At 43.2% G+C, this 19910-nt stretch overlaps 1 protein-coding gene across 8 annotated transcripts; it reads left to right on the top strand.

Moving 5' to 3' along the window:
- Window positions 1–6812: 6812 nt before the first annotated feature.
- HS3ST1 (heparan sulfate-glucosamine 3-sulfotransferase 1) lies at window positions 6813–19254 on the top strand. Of its 8 annotated transcripts, none has more exons than XM_054172308.1 (2): window positions 6813–6968; window positions 17761–19254. In XM_054172308.1, the coding sequence occupies exon 2, from the start codon at window positions 17889–17891 to the stop codon at window positions 18834–18836; it is 948 nt and encodes a 315-aa protein (XP_054028283.1). In that variant the 5' UTR covers window positions 6813–6968; window positions 17761–17888; the 3' UTR covers window positions 18837–19254. The 8 variants fall into 8 exon arrangements, with proteins under 8 accessions (XP_054028283.1, XP_054028288.1, XP_054028291.1 ...); XM_054172313.1 differs by having other exon boundaries at window positions 6813–6982; XM_054172316.1 differs by lacking the exon at window positions 6813–6968 and adding an exon at window positions 6998–7016.
- The last annotated feature ends 656 nt before the right edge of the window (window positions 19255–19910 follow it).

Raw genomic sequence — 19910 nt, 5'->3', positions numbered from 1 at the left:
AGTTCTTTACCCTGCCTCCCCTCACCATCTTCAGGGCTTTTTCTGGTTTTGAAACTGCACAACAGGGCTCAGATGCACAGACTGCTGTCACCTACCCTGAGTGAAAGCGCCTGTGTACTGCAAGCAGCTCCTACTCACATTAACTTTTTCCCCCTCCCATTTTCAGTGGCTAAAATAGGGATCCTAACCTTTTCTCACCAGTTCTCAGCCACACACTCTTGTCCTGGGGCATGGCTTCAGTGAAGACGCTCACATGAAACCAATAGAAAACGATTCACTTTACTGGTGGCACTGGCAGCCTTCTGCTGCTTTAGCAAACTCAGTTGCCCAGTGAATGAGTCTAGAAGCAGGCTGGTGGGGAAGGGGGAAGCCAGACCTGCCTTTTCAGTACCTGCCAAGCTCTGCTGTCCATACAAAGCTCTGCTAGCCTTAGGATGTCACCCTGAACAGAAGGGTGGGCAAACCTGCACAGCATCAAGTACTCCGGACGCACCTCTGCCCCTTGCCCAGAGCTCTTGTCACCCACAGAGTTTTCAGGAAGATTACACTGCAACAACTATCCCCTTCTCTTCATATAGCAATACCTTACCTGAAAGGGGTACTCTACATTCTCAAAGGAAAAAGCTTAATTACTTGCAAAGCTGTAATGAGCCTGACACACCTTCTGGAACTTGGATCTCACCCACTGTCAATTTACTACTAATCTTTTTTACCCCCCTTTACTTTGTTAAACCAAACATTCTTCAGATCAGGTAAAAGCCATCATCTTGAGCCCTGCATCACTGGCTAATAATCTCTGTTTCTTACTGCAAACAGCACTTCAGTTAGAGAAAGAGAAAGTCTTAAATGTTTATCCTGAACTGCAGGATTTTGACAGGCTTCTTACTTAGAGCAGTATAAACCTCAGTGCTCCTCAATGCTCAACTCCTGCAGCTTAAAGTGCCAACCTGAGAATGTTTGCCTAAAGAAAACATATTCAAAGGCCATGGCAGCACCACATGCTTCAAAAAGATCATTTTAAATAAAAATCTAAACTGTGCTATGAGGCCAAGCTGTGGAGAATCTTCAGATTAATCATTATTTATTTCTCCAGGAAGGTTCAATATTATCTCATAATTACAATTCATCCTCCCTTTTCACTGCAGTGTTCCCTCCTGCATGGCCCACTTCCACCTAGCTTTCATCAACTCACCTACAGAGCAAGTCCTCACTTATTCTCTGTAAATAAGTCTCCCCTGGAAATATTTTTCATGAGACTGGGCTTTTTAGATTTTCCTTGCACCTCCTTCAGTATTGTTCCTACCAGCAGTCTGCTCCCTCGCACACAGTTCCTTTCCATCTGCTTTGTTTTGTTTGTTTTCCCTGTGTTTTATTGCTTAATCTACGATGTGCATTTAAGATGCTGGACCAGAGAAAGAATAAAGGTGGCTCCCAACCATGACCATAATATTACATCTCCTCAGCATTGCCATAACTAGATGCTGCCTCTGAGAAGCTTTAATAGTAAAGCTTGTTATCAGCAGCACTGGACATTTGACAGAAGCAAACTCACCTTTCAAAAGGTTTAGAGTTTGGTCTTTTGTGTATTTGCCCATATCTGCTAAACATTTAGAATTATTGTCTCATTCCCACAGTTTGTTTCCTTATTTCAGTTGTACCTTCTACCATAAACAACCAAGCCACTCCTCTTCCATCTGAGAGACAGCTCCTCTCTGGACAACACAGACAGCCTTTTCTTCCAGAGAAGGACCTTTCTCAGACCAAAGACATGCAGTCTCTTCTGCCAACACTAATCAAATTCTACCTCTGGGCTTCTTTCACATCTGACAGTTCTATCTTGTACACTACAAGATCTTACCACTCAAGACATTTGGGGGCATTTCTGTTAAGCCACAGCTCCATCAACAATGATAGCAGGCCCAACAAGCAGCTCTGCCTTACTCAGCAAGTGGGGGACCAAACTGCTTAGAAAGTGAAGGTGGGTTTATATTGACTTGTTACTTCCATCAGAAGCCACGCCACCATATCCAACTCAAACAGCTTCTAAGTGTTGGTCATTGGGGATAAAAGAAAAACAGAATGTGTAGGAAAGGGTAAAACTTTAAATGCATTTCACCTGAGCAAAGGCCAGTTTGTAACCTCACACTCCCAACCACATACATCTTTCCATACTTTCCCTTCCTTTTTATTTCCTTTGCTTTTCACATAAGAATAGTGACTTTCTCATGCCTTCACTTTCAAGCCCTGAATCAGACCTGTCTTTACATTTTAGACCTGAAGTAACATACCTGTTATTTCCTGAATTTAAAATAACATCCATTTAAATGTCTTTTATAACTCAACCCCTGAAATCCCTTAGCTGGTTGGATTACACTACCACTTCCTCCCTGTTTTCCCTTGAGTATTTCCTAGTGACAAATCTAGAAATCTATGAGCTTAAATTGTCCTGAATTGCTTAAGTCACAACTGTGTTACTTCAACCTGACAAATGTAAACTCTGTTGTGCAACAGGCAGCTCCAGCACAGACCATACAGAGAAAGCTCTAAGTATTTCCACAGCTAGCTAATTTTCATGTCTTTGCTCTTTCAGCTATCTTCCACCTCTGCATTTCCAAAACAGCTGCTGTGAGAAACAGTGGAGTGATGGCACAGGGTTTGAAAGAAAGTTCTCAAATCCTGCTGAGAAGCAGTTCCCTCCTTGATGCTTATGGCAGAATGAAACTAGTGCTCTCCAGGCTGTGCTGGAAACAGCTTCAAACAACTCCTGAGATGAGCCAGCAGCAAAGACCACCTCCAGCACTGGCAGAGCTGCTCTGTGGTCCGTCCCAGGAGCCACATTGCCTCTGGTAGGGTGTGACCTCCTCCCTTCCCACTGTGCAGACATCCCACCACCTCTGATGCCTTCCTGTCTCTTGAGCCCAGCCTTGTCCTTAAATTATCTAACCCTGGCTCTGAATCAGTTGACACCTCCTCCAACAGAACTGTTTCCTCTAAGCAGGTTCTCACTTCATTTACTGCATGGGCAGAACATTCCTCCCTTCAGAATGTACGACACACACCATTCATCCAGGATATGCTAAAGTTTTGGTAAAATCAGTCATCCCATTTTTCACATCCTCCCTTTCAGACTAATGACGGAAGTGTAAACGAATATAGGTAAGACTGCATTGGTAATTTCAATTTCCTTTCTTATTCTTCTGGCTTTAAGAATTCTCATTTCCTTTTACTTACTTAGATATTACTCAGTTAACCAAATAACAATGCAGCACGTGCACATTTAGTGTACTATCTCTTACCAGTTTTCCCACAGTTGAAGAGACATTACCACCATCATATCAACCAAATCTGTTTTGAGTAAATGACAAATTTGCTTGATAAAGAGAAGCACACAGGCAGAACAGGCCTTGACTTTCATAAGACATCAGACTGAATAGCTCAGAAGATTTTAATTTAAAATAAGGATTACATGTCAATGAAAAGTACTTGAAATAGTTTAAGAACTGAGTAACCAATAGATCCTGAACTCTTATTGGCAATTGGGATTCATTACCAAAGCACTGTGAAAATGTTTCCGTTGTGGACGTTAAGCAGCAGTATTGCACTCACTGATTAAAATTTGTGAAGAGTTAAGAAAAAACAAATTTAAACTTCCTTGAGAAGACACTGAAAGAGATCACTTGGTTTTGTGTATATATATGGGGGGAAGGAGGGAGAGAGAGAGAGAAATGTTTAATTAGAAATTTGGGGCAAAACTTATCTTTAATCTACCAGAGAAGATAGTAATATAAAGCAATGGCTTGAAGCTACAGATAGATACTTCCAGATTAAAAGGTGTACTGACGCTTTCTGTTATTATTTGGACACCAAAGATGGTTCATGATTGGAACAAACTACCTAAAGAAATTGTGAGTTTTTCATCTTTCAGGTCTTTTGTATCAAGACTGGATATTAAATGTGAAATGGATATTACGGTATCTGATCTAGAAATCACACAGAAGACACAGTGATCCCTTATGACTGCATTGCTTGGGTCTGTAGCCACTGAACTGCATCTAAGCTTTTTGGTTTTGACCTGTCTGCAAGAAAATCAAAACCCACTGTCATGCCATCAACAGCAGGGTTAAACACCAAGGCTAATCAAGTGGAAGTATTTCTTTCCTACACACTCAGGCTTATAAAATAAACCACACCAAAATACAAGTAAAAAGACAGAGTTATTTTTTTAGTAAACACACTTGCAAAATATTGACTTTTAATCTTAAGAAAATTAAAGTACTTGCACTTGTCTACTGGTGCTAAAGAAATTGCACTGAAATGATTTAGTAAACTTAAATATGGGAACCATCCTAAATATGAAACATGCAAAAACATAAAATAAAAGATATTTATAGTTATAGCATCCTATTTTTCCCTAAGTACTTGTATTTGTTTCTGGAAAATCTTGGACAAGATTCTATTGAGTTAAACTGTTTTGAAAACATAACTGGATGCTTTTCATTCTCTACATTTTCTATTATGTATTTATTTTACTAATTAATTTAGCCCTACAAAAGGATGCCTATTCAAGGCTGGAGGCAGACAAACAGTTGTAAACAAAATAACTCCACACGCACCCCTGCTTCCTGTAATCCATTTGAAATTGCTGGTGATACTTAAATAAACACAGCCTATTTGTTCTGCATCCTTCAATAGAAGTCATGGTTAGAAACAAGAATTCCATTTGTATCTGATGGCTATGGCTCCTGTTTTATCGGTACAGGCCAAGGCTGAAGGGAAAGGATCAAAAAATATCCAATAAGTGAGAATTTTTGCATAGCATTAGTGCACTAAGCTGGTTTTTGGTACAGGAAGTGTGACCTGACATTCCCACTGACCTGCACTCAAGGAGTGAATGAACAGTGAGTAAGCTGCAGCAATGCCAATAGTATCCTGCAAACTTCTCATTAGTCCACTTTCAGCAGGAATATTAATCAACATCCTGTAAAAGGCTGAAAAAGGGATTGAAGACTTTCTCATACGCTGATTATTTTAAAAGACCCCTCTCAGATGCTTCGGTCCAGATCATGCCAACTTCCCAGTCCACATACAGCAACCACAGCAGCAATAATTTCTAGCTGAGAGATGGAAAAAAACTGGCTGGTGCATGTGTACAGTGAGAACCTGGTCCTGCAGTGCTTGTGCAAACAGCTCCACCAATGTGGATGGAAATTTAAACATCAAACCCTAAATCAATATAATCATGTTCCACTGGAGAACTGCAGCTCTCAAAGCAAGCTATGAACAAGCTATTATTCTTTCCAAGCAAAGCTACAAAACTAAAGAAAATAAGTAAAAGCTTGGCACACACACACAAAAAAATAAATAGAAAAAAAATCAGGAAGTCTTAAACCAACCCTCAGCTGCAGAAAAGGTTCCTGGCTGCTACCCAGCTCCAGTCAGGGAAGTGCTGACCTATGATTAACTAAGTCACCTCTTCAGGCAAAGGGTACTAAAATCTGTGTACAAACAGTGCTAATCCACCTTCTTTGGGAACACTCCTCTTCTTTCAGATATCTGTGAAGTGCCCAGGCTGTGGTGGAGCTAAACTGATCAAAATCAAACCAATCTATTTTAGGGAAGGGTTGTTTTGCTTTGATTTGCTTGACTTTTGTTGTTGTTGTTGTGTTTGAGCCTGCTTTTCACTCCCAGTAAATTTCCAGAGTTTGGCTGTTGAAATAATGGATGAAGATGCAGTATTGTTAATGTTGCTTTTAATGCATTTTATCTTGAAAACAAAAAAACAAACAATGACAAAATGAAACAAACAAACCAACCCACCCATAGATCAGGTTTTATTTCACTAAATCACTTACAATAAATCCCCAGAAAGCCTTTTCCCTGCTGCTCTTCAAATTTTACAGAATGACAGAATGACGGGTCTCGGAAGAGACCTCTGAAGATCACCTAGTCCAAACCTTTGCTAAAGCTCCATCACTTCGAGCGTATCACTCACAATCACATCCAGGCAGGTTTTGAATGCCTCCAGAGATGCAGATCCCACCACCCCTCCAAGCTGCCTGTTCCAAAGTTCTGCCACTCTCAAAGCGGAGATTTTTTTTCCCCAGTCTTTCAGTTTGTGTCCAGTGTCCCTTGTCCTGTCACTGCTGAGAAGAGTCTGGATCCATCCTTACATCCATCCTTTAGATATAAGCATTAATGACATTCTTTCAGTCTCCTCTTCTACAGACTAAAGGTCTCAGCCTCTCCTCGTAAGATACCTGTTCCCTCATCCTCTTAGTGGCTCTCTCCTGGACTCAGTATTTCTTCTGTGTCACTCTACAGACATCCATCCTGCTTTAAATTCTTGTAGCTGAACAAAAAGCTTTTCAGGGGGAGAAAAATCCCAGAATCACAGAATGTTAGGGGTTGGAAGGGACCTCGAGAGATCTACTAGCCCAACTCCCCTGTCAGAGCAGGCCACCTTGTAAAGTCCAGCCAACACAAACAAAAGTAAACACAAGTGCTATCCAGTCTTTCACTCGCAAGACCTCTCCTAGGTGTTATTTTTGGAGGTACGGGAAGGAGACAATCAACCAGGCGGGGAGAGGAACGTCGTCTTCTGTAGTTAGCAATTCATTCCCCGACGCCTGTAACGTTATTTGCGTGAATTACTGGTATACACACCCCCGTGCGCACCGAGGCCTCGCCGCCCGGGCCCGGGCCGCCTCCCTCACCTCACGCCGCGGCCGGGCGGGGCCTGTCCGTGACGCGACGCGGGGCGGGGCCGCACAAACAAGCTGGCGCCGGGCGCCGCCTGCGTCTCGGCCAGGCGGGCGAGAAGCGGGTGAGAGGCGGGCGGCAGCGGGCGCTCGCTCGCTTGCTTCCCGCTCCCCGCACACCGCCGCCGGGAGCGCTTCCCCCGGCTCCGCTGCCGCGGGCGCCCATGGAACAGCGGGGTGGGCGCTGCCCCACGGCTCCGCGTCCCGGCGGTGAGTGCTGCGAGGTGCGGAGGTGCTTGGGGTGCCGGCAGGGAAGCGGTGGGTGCTGGTCGCAGGAAGTTTGGGGTGGAAGCCGGTGCCAGTGCGCTGCCACCCGCCGCACCAGGGGTACAGGGGTGCTGGCACCCGGTGCTGCCGCCCGCCTCCGCGCCCGGCACCTGCTGCCAGCAGGTAGGAGCGCCGCGTCTGCGGGAGGCGAGCGGCGTTGCGAGGCTGAGCAGCGTGTCCGGCTGCCCGGGACAGACCTGTCATAGTGGACAGGCCACGGCCCCTGCAGGGACGCGGGGCAGTGACCTCGCACCCGCTTTACTCTCCGAGTCGGACTCTCGGAGGCATCTCTGTCGGGAGATAAAAGAAGGGAGAAGGGGGACAGAAGCGGTCGGCAGCACCTGCACTGTAGGTGCGTTCAGGTTTGTCCTCTGGGCACTTTGCCTCCTTGTTTCCCGTGTGGCTAAATACAAGGGGATGCAACGCCAGTGGAAGGGGGTGGCAGAGCTCAGGGCTCCTGCCTGCCAGCGGAGCAACTTGCAAAAGCTCCGCTGAGCATCTCTGGTCCGTTCCCACGCTGGGCGCTGGAGCCGGCTGGACGCAGCGTGCGGAGCTGGAGCCTGGCAAGCAGCGCAGATCTGGAAGGCAGAGCGATCTGGGGGCTGGTAGGAGAGCACAAACCTTAACTCGAGCTTGCTTCTGTTTTGAAGGACTGGCTCCTTAGAACAGTACAGGAAAGCTTGGTTACTGCCATTCTCCGAGTGTTTTCCATGAATTACGGTGTAAGAGGTTCAAATATTTAGGGGGCAAAAAGATGCCAAGAGGGAGGAATGGCAGTCCTCAGCTGGAAGAGTTCTGCTTTGGACTTGTCTGCCAGCCATTGGAAAGATCAGGAAAGAGCACAGGCAGGTGGACTGGGAATTAGAAAAATAAAAGTCTCTTTCCTCTCTGTGTTAGGCTGGGGGCTTACCCTGTGCCGAGAATGTACCTCTCTGGATGCTGGGGAGGGAAATATTAATCTGGGAAGTTGTGTGAATACCAGGCTTGAATGGCATGGGTATGGAGTGTCTGCAGGCATCATCCTTCTGGCACGAGACACCCATTCATTGCCAGCTCCCACCGAGAGCCTCTGCAGTATATATGGCAAGCGGAGCATTTAGAAGAACAGGTTCAATTCAGTGTATGTTGTCTGGCTAGCAAACTTAATATGCAAATATATATATATATTTATAATAACTATTATGACTTCCACCTGCCAGCATTTCTTGCACTCTTGAACAAGTGCATTTCCCGTATTGCTCAGACATGAGCACCTATCAGTAAGAGCGTAGTTACTGACATCAGCTTTAGTTATCTCTTGCATATCCACCCTTTTAGTATCCACCCTATTTTGTTTTAGTTTTGGTGTGGTTGGTTGGTTTTTTTTTTTCTTTTTGGAAAGCTGAAGGAATGCCTCCAGTAGGTCAGCAGCAAGATTATGCATCTGAAGCAAAGAGAGCTGCTGCAATGGAGAGGAACTAATTTGACAGAGCAAATTCTGAGCCCAGCATTGCCACATTCTAGTCCATGTTCCCTGTTTGTCAGGGTACTACTTTAGTTATTCTGAATAGCCATATGCTTCCACAGACATCACATAAAAAACAAGTGGGTGGAAAACAGTATTCCAATTCATATGTATTCCAATATATATGCATGTATGGATGCATATAACGCTTCTGCTTTTCATTAGAGGAAGCCAGAAATGTTTTTAATAGCCTGACTAGCATGGGATCTCCCCCTGTCCTCTTCTATAATGCTGCTCAGACCCAAGAAGCTATCAGACCAAAAATATGTCAAGCTAGTAGATTTTCCTGAAAAGTTTTGACAATTTGAAAAAAGAAAACTTAGAGTATGCCTGGGTAGTCCAAAATGGAAGATCCTGCTGGGTCACCTCACTTCTTACTCTAGAGCATAAGGGTTCCCTCCAGGTCACCATGTAGTGCTTCACTTAGTAAATTGATTGGTTTAGCTAAGTCTAATACAGTGATGACCTCACCAGTGTGCACTCTGCTCCAGTATTATACTGAAGGCAGGAGACTAGAAGACACAGAAATCAGCTTGGATTATGAACCAAGAGATTATTTGGAGGTTTGGGAGTTTTGTTTCTTTGATTTTTGTTGTTTTAAATGTCTTACTGGTATTTGAATTGGGGCCCACAGCTACAGAGAGTGGTAAGGAATTGCTTGGCAGAGGAAAGGAGAATGAGGCTGCTTCATCTGCTGTGTTCTCTTTTTCAATACATCTAGTTAAGGTGAGCCTTTGTACAGAAAGGGAGCAAGACAGGACAAAGCCATCCTTTCACACAGGTTGTTTTCTTGGGGACAGCTTAGATGAATTAGGAAGCAACTCTATTAACTGTGCAATAGATTTCTGCTTCTTAATTAGAATGTGACCCATTTTACTTGGGGTGGGAAGTAATTCCTGGATTTTTAGCTGAACATTTGGGTTTCTGGGAGGATAGAGAAGACAGTGATACAGTGTGTCCTTTCTCTTCTGGGGAAAAAAGAGAGTTTTGACAGGTACTAAAAGATTGCTAGAAGGTGGTAGGGAGATTCCATAGTAGCATTCAGTACAAAAATTTCTGTACATCCTGAGCTTTTCAAGTTTATTTTTATTCTACTTTAATGTCCCATTTTATTTTTACCTGCATGAGGTCCTCTGAAATCTAGGGTATTCTCTCTTCTAAAAATTTTTATGATCTCATGGCATGAAAGATTGCATTGCTCCCTTCTGACCTTAAGAAAAAAAGGGCATGTTATATATAACTACAACCTATTATAAATTTGCTGCTTTATTGCTCACACTGGAGCTGAACTGCTTCTTTAAAAGTCATGAACTGGTGACCTAGCTAATTTGTATAAACTGTATTTATCACAGCATGTGCAGAAGCATAGCAGGTTTCAGCCAAAAATACTTCCTACCAAGTCAGCCTTCCTCAGCTTGTTAAGTTTACCTAAACAAAATTTAGAGACTTTTTAGAGTATGTTTCTGAAGTCTTAAGATGATATATTGTCTATCAGCTCTAACAGCACTGCAATTATGATTGGATTTCTTAACATTCTAACTGTAAAACTTAAAGCCAGGGTTTAATATCTATTGGTTGGGCAGCATTTTTTTAATCTAATTAAGGAAATGTACCCAGACTATATCATTTAGGCACTGTAATACAAATTCATACAGTTACTTATCTTTTCACCTCCCCTTTTAATGCACAGATGACTTTTATATATGTATCATGAGGTGATCTATAGTTTATGCCCTTAGAGATTTATGGCTTCAGTAGTATGTAGTTCTATTTCATTTGATACACTTTTCTCTGTAGCACTCACTAAAGTGGGCAATTACTTGTAGTTAATTACTGGAAACTAGAACTTAAGCATTTCATTGGCACATGTTGTCAAAAACTTTTGTTAAAATATGATTTAAAAAAAGAGGAGGGGAGGAGGGGGGAAGCAGTTCCTCATGAAGAGGGCATTGTGAGACAGTTTAATAGAGGAAAAAAACCAAAATGCAGAATACATTTCCAAGGAAAAATATTTCATCAACTAGGTCAGATATTTAACAGCAACAACAAAAATTGTTCCTTTTCCTGCTCTTGACTCTGCTTTAAGTGCTAGCTGTACTAGAGAGTTTCACACTAACTGGGTACAAAGTGTCACTCAAAGGAGCTCATATAAACAACTAAGGAGTGTATCCTATGGCAGACACAATCTGTTCTTGAAGGATGGGAACACACACTGTTCATATCAATGAGTTCTTAAAGAGTTACAAGTATGCTACCATTGATCTCGTTCAGTTTCATTAAACACATCATGGAATACAAATGCTCAGATCACAGACTTTTCATCCCTTTAGAAAGTTGTTTGTGGAGTTGGTTAGCTCAGGTATGGAATGTTTTATATATATATATAATTATTTTTTTAACTGTAATATGAGGCCAGCACAGTGGATTTGTGGGTTGCATTGTGATTGTACATGAGCCAGCAATGTTAGTCTTATACTTTGCAGTACTGACTGCCCAAATAGGTGCAAAGGAAGTTACAGTCCACAAACTGTCCTGAGGTTCTATCACATCTGCAAAGATAAATGGACCCAAGAAAAGCAGGATGCCTCCCTCAGATTTTCAGCTCTAATCTCCCTCTAGAGTCGGACGTTAGCAACTGATCTTTAGAATACATAGAATAGAATACATAGAATAAACCAGGTTGGAAGAGACCTTCAAGATCATCGCGTCCAACCCATCACCAATCCAACACCACCCAAGCAACTAACCCACAGCACCAAGCACCCTGTCAAGTCTTCTCCCAAAAACCTCCAGTGACGGCGACTCCACCACCTCCCCAGGCAGCCCATTCCAATGTGCAATCACTCTTTCTGTATAGAACTTTTTTCTAACATCCAGCCTGAACCTCCCCTGGCACAGCCTGAGACTGTGTCCTCTTGTTCTGGTACTGCTTGCCTGGGAGAAGAGACCAACATCTGTCTGTCTACAACCTCCCTTCAGGTAGTTGTAGAGAGTAATAAGGTCACCCCTGAGTCTCCTCTTCTCCAGGCTAAGCAACCCCAGCTCCCTCAGCCTCTCCTCGTAGGGCTTATGTTCCAAACCCCTCACCAACTTTGTTGCTCTTCTCTGGACTCGCTCCAGCAAGTCAACATCCTTCCTAAACTGAGGGGCCCAGAACTGGACACAGTACTCGAGGTGCGGCCTAACCAGTGCAGTGTACAGGGGCAGAATGACCTCCCTGCTCCTGCTGGCCACACTGTTCCTGATGCAGGCCAGGATGCCATTGGCCCTCTTGGCTGCCTGGGCACACTGCAGGCTCATGTTCAGTCTACCGTCGACCAGCACCCCCAGGTCCCTCTCAGCCTGACTGCTCTCCAGCCACTCTGACCCCAGCCTGTAGCTCTGCATGGGGTTGCTGTGGCCAATGTGCAGAACCCGGCACTTGGATGTGTTAAATCTCATGCCGTTGGACTCTGCCCAACTGCCCAGCCTGTCGAGGTCCCTCTGCAGAGCCTCTCTACCCTCCAGCAGATCAACTCCTGCCCCCAGCTTGGTGTCGTCAGCAAATTTACTGATGATGGACTCGATGCCCTCGTCCAGATCATCAATAAAGATGTTAAAGAGCATGGGGCCCAGCACTGATCCCTGGGGCACACCACTGGTGACTGGCTGCCAGCTGGATGTGGCACCATTCACTACCACTCTCTGGGCTCGGCCCTCCAGCCAGTTCCTAACCCATCGCAGTGTGGTCCCATCCAAGCCATGGGCTGACAGCTTGGCCAGGAGCTTGCTATGGGGAACGGTGTCAAAGGCCTTGCTGAGGTCCAGGTAGACTACATCCACAGGCCTCCCCACATCCACCAGGCGGGTCACCTGATCATAGAAGGAGATCAGGTTGGTCAGGCAGGACCTGCCCTTCCTAAACCCATGCTGGCTGGGCCTGATCCCTTGGCCATCCTCTAAGTGTTGCGTGATTGCACTCAGGATGACCTGCTCCATAATCTTTCCTGGTACTGAGGTCAGGCTGACAGGCCTGTAATTCCCTGGCTCATCCAACCGGCCCTTCTTGTGGATGGGTACCACGTTGGCCAGCTTCCAGTCAGCTGGGATCTCTCCAGTGAGCCAGGACTGATGAAAAATAATGGAGAGTGGTTTGGCCAGCTCATCTGCCAGCTCTCTCAGCACCCTAGGATGGATCCCATCTGGTCCCATGGACTTGTGGGGGTCCAAGCTGCTGAGGAGAGCTCCTATCACTTGCTCATGGAACAAAGGGAAACCATGCAGCTCCCTGGCTCCCTCTGCCAGTTCTGCAGGCCAGCTGTCTGGTAGACGTTCTTTCCAGGTAGTAAAAACTGAGGTAAAGAAGGTGTTAAGTACCTCTGCCTTTTCCTCATCCTGTGTTACAACATTTCCTTCTATGTCAACCAAGGAGTGGAGGTTGTCCCTGCCCTTCCTCTTGCTATTAATATATTTATAGAAGGACTTTTTGTTGTCCTTCACATCAGAGGCCAGTTTAAGTTCCAAATATGCTTTTGCCTCCCTAATTTTCCTCCTACATGCCCTAGCAACCTCTTTAAACATTCCATGGGTTGCCTCACCTTTCTTCCAAAGATGATACACCCTCTTTTTTTCCCTTAGTTCAATTAAAAGTTCATTACACAGCCAGGCTGGCCGTCTGCCCCGGCGGCTCCTCTTCCGGCACATTGGCACAGCCTGCTCCTGAGCCTTCATCAGCTCTTTCTTGAAGCAGGTCCAGCCCTCCTGGACCCCTTTATTTTTAAGGGTTTTCTCCCAAGGAACCCTCTGAATTGTTTCCTTGAGCAACCTGAAGTCCGCCCTCCGGAAGTCCAGAGTGGAGGTCTTCTTGCTGGCCCTCTTAGCTTGACTGAATACTGAAAATTCTATTATCTGTGGTTCTCATTCAGGCCAGACTGTTTTTTGAGATGTCTCAGAAAAGATCTCTCCAGTTAAGTGCTTCAGCTCTCCAAGGAGAGAAAGTGAGGACCCCTGAAGCTTAACCAGATTATCCTCAATCCCTAGAGAATCATAAAAACACAGCTTCTCTTTAATGAAGGTGAAGTCACCAGCACATTCACGGGAAGGATGTGGTCTTCCCTCTCCCTGTCCTGACAGTAATTTGTCCATTAGCTCTGCTAAACCTCTCAATGTGTTTCTGTGGGATTTTTTTGTGAAGTATCCCCCAGTCAGCTTTGCCAGCAGACTCTACCTGATGCTTGCTGACTGCCCTACAGACACTCCTTATGTTCCCTACTACCTGCTTTGACAGCTGACTCAGAGGTTCTTATGAAAGTTCAGATCTAAATCCAGCTCTATCCCACCGTCAGCAAAAATGAAGTCATCAGTCCATGCAAAAGCTGCCTTATTTTGTTAATGACAATTAAACTAACAATTATATAATCTAGGGAGTTCAGGACATGACACTGAGTGAAGATAAACATCCCAAAGCATTAAAATGATGTGGTAATGTGGTAAGAGACAGTCAGAAGTTGTAAAACAGTGACATGTTTCAAAGAGCACTGTGATGTGCTCAAAACCCTATGAAACACAGCATCTGTGGCCCTCATACTGCATTTACTGAGAAAGGCTTCCATTTATTTCCAAGTTACTATTACTTTGGAAGAGGTTTTTCTTGTGAAAGCTGATTTGATTGGCACTGTCCATGTTAAATCTTGTTGAATAAACGGGATAACACATTTTCCTAATTAATTGGAGAAAGCTGAAGAAAAGATTAAGCAAAGGCAATCAGACTTTTTGAAAAGTCTTGGTATAATCTTCAAAGCACCATTTAACATAAACTGTGTTTCTTTTACCAACCTGCTCATTTATTTGTAGCAAATACAATAGTAATGACTGTCAGTTGAATTTTTGTACTAATCTGGAATACAAAGCCATTGAGTGAAGTCATGTATGCTCTGCATGACTTGCGGAGGCATTGAAGAGAATTCTTAAAGCACAAAAGTAATTTGGCAGAGTGGCTGCTATAAACTCTTCAGTGAATGCTTATTATTGTTGAAACAGGTTTTCAGACTCAGGAATTACAAAGCTATGGAATACACATTTGCATCATTCTGTATAAACTGATACGGTTCTAGCCACCAAACTGCAGATCTGCCTAAAGTGTTAAAGAGGACATAAGAAAGCTGAATGACAACCAGTTTATATGCTGGTTTATTCCTGGACACCGCTTTGCCCACACAACATATGTTTTGTGCTGAATTTAGAAGCACACTCATGTCTATTGTGTTGTGTTAGTCTAACACAACAACAACAAAATTATCCAGATATCAAACCTGTACAGCTTGAGAGAAACAAGAGAATGGTAATAAAAGGCAAGCAAAACAGCAATGCATCTAGGTAGTTTGATGGGCATAATTGCCGATATGGTTCGTTGGGTGTGCGTAAAGCCAGTAAATGCTACAGATAGCGTAGCAGCGTTCTGCAGCGCAAGAACACCTGACACACACCTGAACAAATAGCCGGGGAGGAGCAATGAAATTCTCTATCTGAAAGAGTAGATACTCCCATCTTATTCTGAGATCTTAGGTTGCAACAGAAAACAGTTGGTTTTGTTTACTTGGGAATAGCAATCAAAATATGAGTTAAGAATGGGAAGAGACTGAGGAAGAGCAACACTAAGGCTCAAAAAGTTGAATTGGAGGACCTCAGTACTACACCTGTAATATGCCACAAGTCTGTTTTGAAAGGGCAATGCCAGCCAAAACAAGAGTAGAGCTACAGTGAAGGGACCTTGCTGTGTCTTTCATTTCCTCTAAATATGCTTATGCTGCACAGCCACAGGAAGGCTTGGATAAAAAAAAGTTAGCAGCTGAGTAGTATGCAAAGTATAAATCAAACCCAAGCAGTCCCAATGAACTGGCATGTATAGCTCCTTTTAAAATATACAACAAATCCCAGCAGTGTGGTGTCGCTAGTGTTTGAGACCAGCAGCTAGAAGTTAATCTTGCCAGAGACAGCCTGTTGCAGAATGTGGCAATGAGCACAGCGTAATTCAGTCTAACTGCTAAGAAAGAGAGTTCCTACCATTGGCTTTAACCTAACTCCTTGCAACAACACTTCAACCTGTTCTTCACTGGAATCCTATTATGCTTTTCCAGTAAGGTGTTAACTTGTCAGGCTAACTATTTCTGGAGCTTGTGATTCTTAAAATATACTGTGAAGTAAGTAGCTCTTCCTTTAATCTGTGACCTTAAAATTCAGCAAGAGTTGATATTTTGTTGCTCTTATGTACTGAGCTGCCCATCAATCCCTGATCCAGTCTGGCTGGTGCTACACCATTTTATCCCATTGCTGCTGGATATGGTGACAGCAGAGATCAGTGGGGACATCCACTATGAATTTACCTATATATACCCAATGACACCCCATCACTCAGTTTGGGGCCAATAGTTAAGATTATTTCTTGTTAAAACTAAAGTAGATTAAGCTTCAAAAGATTAACAGGAATGGTGAGGACAGGGAGAGAGAAAATTAGTGACAACAGCCAAACTGAAGCTCTTTCACCCAGATAAAACTTCACAGTCGCCAAAATGAAAGAACAAGAAATTCTACTGCAAAGTTGCCTCACATCAGATGTCACAGGACAGCCCCGAGCATGACCTTCTATCTAAGACAAGGTCTGTCCATGGGCTCAAAGCCTGTCAGGCATACAGGGAAGCACACACTTCTGACTTCACATTTATCATGACAGTTTCCTCCCAACCTTGATTTCTGCTTCCTAACAATATCGCTGCCTTCTAGCACTTTAAAAGTGATTAGAGAAAAAAATAGGAAAGCATAAAAGTAATCATCAGTAGCAAACATCAGGAAGCAGAACTGCACCATTCAGGATGGAGTCGTGACCTCTGTAACTGCAAAGCCATCAAATAGAACTTTCTAGATCATTTAGAAACACATCATTAGTCCTTGTCACACTAGGGCTTAGCTTACTGTGGAAAAGTCATTAGTTTCTTTTTAGGTGCTCTGGAGACTTTCCAAAACCTAGACTTGCATTTCCTTAGGTTGTTCATATGTAATTTCATATTTGAGCCCTTGTTAGCCGGTACAGTACACACTGTTCCAAGCTTAAATTCATAATTACAATAGCCTTCTAAAGCACAGCACTCAGGTGCTCTGCCATCGTGGCTTCCCCTTCTAAAGGGAGTCAGACAATGCCAAAAATCATACTTAAACCACAGCCCTCCACTGAGATTATAAAGTCTTTAGAAGGCACCTTAATACAAGGAGCTTTTATACACAGCCTACATGACAACCTAACAGCTATGCCATGTGTGAGACCATTAAGATTTCACTTCAGACACTGCATTAAAAAATCCTGACCTTTAGACAGAGTTCAGTGGTGCTGTTTAGTAGTCTTCTGGTAAAGTGTAAAGTTAGTTTGCATTGCAGCAACTTGCTGGCTAACTCCAAATGACCTTCACAAGTGTCCATTTGGTATTTTCTTTCCTGAGTACCATGACTGGAACCACTGCTCTTTCGGCATATTGTTGATGCAGCAATGCTGTAGTTTGTGGTTTCATCACCATACCTTTCTGCAGGGCCAGAGCATGCACTGCCTGACTCTGTGCTTAGAAATTCTAAGCACAAAGTAAATGTTAACTTCATTTTAAAATGATAAAAAAATCTCAACTATTTCTTGATCTGCTTACTCACTCAGAGCTCTTCCTAACTTCTTCCTAGGAGTCCCAGTTGGGACTTCTACCTTCCCACAGTTGGGCAACTCTATCTAAATTGCATCAGCCTCTTTCGCAGGAGGCTTTGCTTCAAAGGTTGCTGTCATATGGTCCTTTAGGAGGCTGTAACTCCCACAAGATCCTCTGCTTTTAGGAATGCTCTTTTGGTCCAGTCCATACCTTTTCCTTTTTATGTCTTCTTTCTAAGATAAGCCTGCCCTTGAAGATAAAAACCCACTTAATTCTCTTGTGATTGTGGCTCAACTCCAATAAAATCATATTTTAAAAAATAATAAACTCTGGCTGAATCTTGGGTGCAACAGAAAGCTTCAGATGACTGGAAATCATTTTCTCATGGCATCATTGTATGTGCCTGTCTGTTATGGAATTTAATGATACCAAATGATCTATGAGCCTAGAGTTGGGAAAGCTAAAGAAATTTGTTCAGTTGTGAAAAGCAAAAGATTCTTGCAGTGTGGCTTTAGCAGTGACAAGTCTTAAGTATGAAATAACATGCTGCTTTTTCTTTTCCCTCTTCCAGCAAAGTTTCTCTTTGAGAAATACACATCCACTCAGCAAAACAAAAGCAACTTTTAAAGGTTGTTCTCGGTGGAAATCACTCTATGCCCCATTACCTGCCTGAGTGAAACCAGACTAAGAACTTCTGTCATGGCAGCTTTTCTGCTGGGAGCTGTGTTGCTTATTGTTCAACCTCAGATAGTGCCTTCCAGACCGGCTATAAATTCGAAGGCTGAGACGACTTCTCAGCCTGTTCAGAGAGAGCTTTTAAAGAAAACTTCTCCAAAAAATGACTTCAAGGAAAACATTCATTCTAATGGATCATGCCAGCAGCTGCCACAGACTATCATCATTGGAGTGAGAAAAGGTGGAACGAGAGCTTTGTTAGAGATGTTGAGTCTCCATCCAGATATTGCGGCAGCAGAAAGTGAAGTTCACTTCTTTGACTGGGAAGATCATTACAGAAATGGATTGCAGTGGTATATTAATCAAATGCCATTCTCTTATCCCCATCAGATCACCGTGGAAAAAACTCCAGCGTATTTCACATCACCTAAAGTGCCTGAAAGACTTTATAACATGAACCAATCAATGAGACTACTCCTCATTTTAAGAGACCCAAGCGAGAGAGTACTATCAGATTACACCCAAGTGTTCTACAATCACATGCAGAAGCACAAGCCCTACCCATCCATTGAACAGTTCCTGATTAAAGGTGGTGAACTCAATGTGGACTACAAGGCAATAAACAGAAGCTTGTACTACATTCACATGCAAAACTGGCTGAAGTATTTTCCTCTTGATCACATCCACATTGTAGATGGGGATAAACTAATCAAAGACCCCTTCCCAGAAATAGAGAAGGTAGAGAGATTTTTGAAGTTGTCGCCGCAGATAAACGCCTCAAACTTTTATTTCAATAAGACTAAAGGCTTCTACTGCCTCCGGGACAGTGGCAGAGAGCGCTGTTTGCACGAGTCGAAAGGACGAGCGCACCCGCAGGTAGATACCTGGTTACTCCAGAAACTGCACGAATATTTCCACGAGCCCAACAAGAAATTTTTTGAGCTCGTGGGCAGAACATTTGACTGGCACTAGTGGGGAGCCTCAGAACCTTCGCTCCGGTGTACAGTTAGAAATTTTACAAAAGGGCATTTAAGCTATAATTTATTTGTAAAAAAAAAAAACAAAAACAAACAAAACCAAACCCATAAATACTTCTGTACAGTATTAGATTCACAATTGCCATATATACTAGTTATATTTTTCTACTTGTTAAATTTGAAAGCATTTTGTATTGTTTTTCATGGTTGTTAACATTGTGGGTGACGTGTCTATATGAAAGAAACTAAATTATTTCACTGCAGAAGAGGCTGTCTCGAGAATGCATCGTCTTTCTAAGGAGTGAAAAATTCATTTCAGCAGAGCCCTTCAGAATTGTTTGAATACTTTGGCCTTCCTGTACTGGTTTGGATTTTGCTCCTCTAATTGCTAATGAATATTCTAAACTATACATTCCCCCACCCTTTTTTTCCCCCCCTTGCTTTAAAATTAGGTTTAATCATTTCTTTTTCACTTGAAGATATTGTTGTAGTTAGCAAATTGTTCCATCCCGCACTACAAAAGTATTTCCTGGTAATGTGGTGGTACTTACACATGTTGGGACATGCTCACCCAAAGGACAATGGAAATCTGTGTGTAATATGGCACATTAATTGCTGTAGTTACCTTCATGTTTGCTGTTACAACAAGTGCTCCTCAAATTCTTTGGCAGTACAGTGCAGGTTTCACGGCAGATTTTTAAAGATTCTGTGGGGACCAACTCATAAAATCCAGCTAGCTGCAGAAATATGGTCAACCTGAAAACTTCCTACAGTCTTTGAATGTATATATGCTTCGTAAAGGAGGAGGGTTGAGAGAAGAATTTAAGCAATATAGGGTCATTTTCAAGGTTGCTTACGACTGTTCCTACATTTTATGGCACATTTATGCTTTGCCATCACTGAAAACGAGCACTTGCATCAGAAAAATTAGTTGGTCTGCATTCCAAATAGCAACAACTTCAATCATATAAATATTATCACACTTGTACCCCATCTAATGCTGTTTCCTATGAACTGAGCAGATGCTTCATGCAACTGAAAATTGCCCATGGACTGCTACTCATTTAAT

This window comes from Dryobates pubescens, chromosome 23 (genome assembly GCF_014839835.1).
Source record: "Dryobates pubescens isolate bDryPub1 chromosome 23, bDryPub1.pri, whole genome shotgun sequence".
NCBI classification, from domain to species: Eukaryota; Metazoa; Chordata; class Aves; order Piciformes; family Picidae; genus Dryobates; species Dryobates pubescens.
This window is presented reverse-complemented; position numbering and strand designations above follow the sequence as displayed.

Coding starts and splice junctions, on each gene's coding strand:
- HS3ST1 (XM_054172308.1), top strand. CDS start 17,889: ATGGCAGCTTTTCTGCTGGGAGCTGTGTTGCTTATTGTTCAACCTCAG.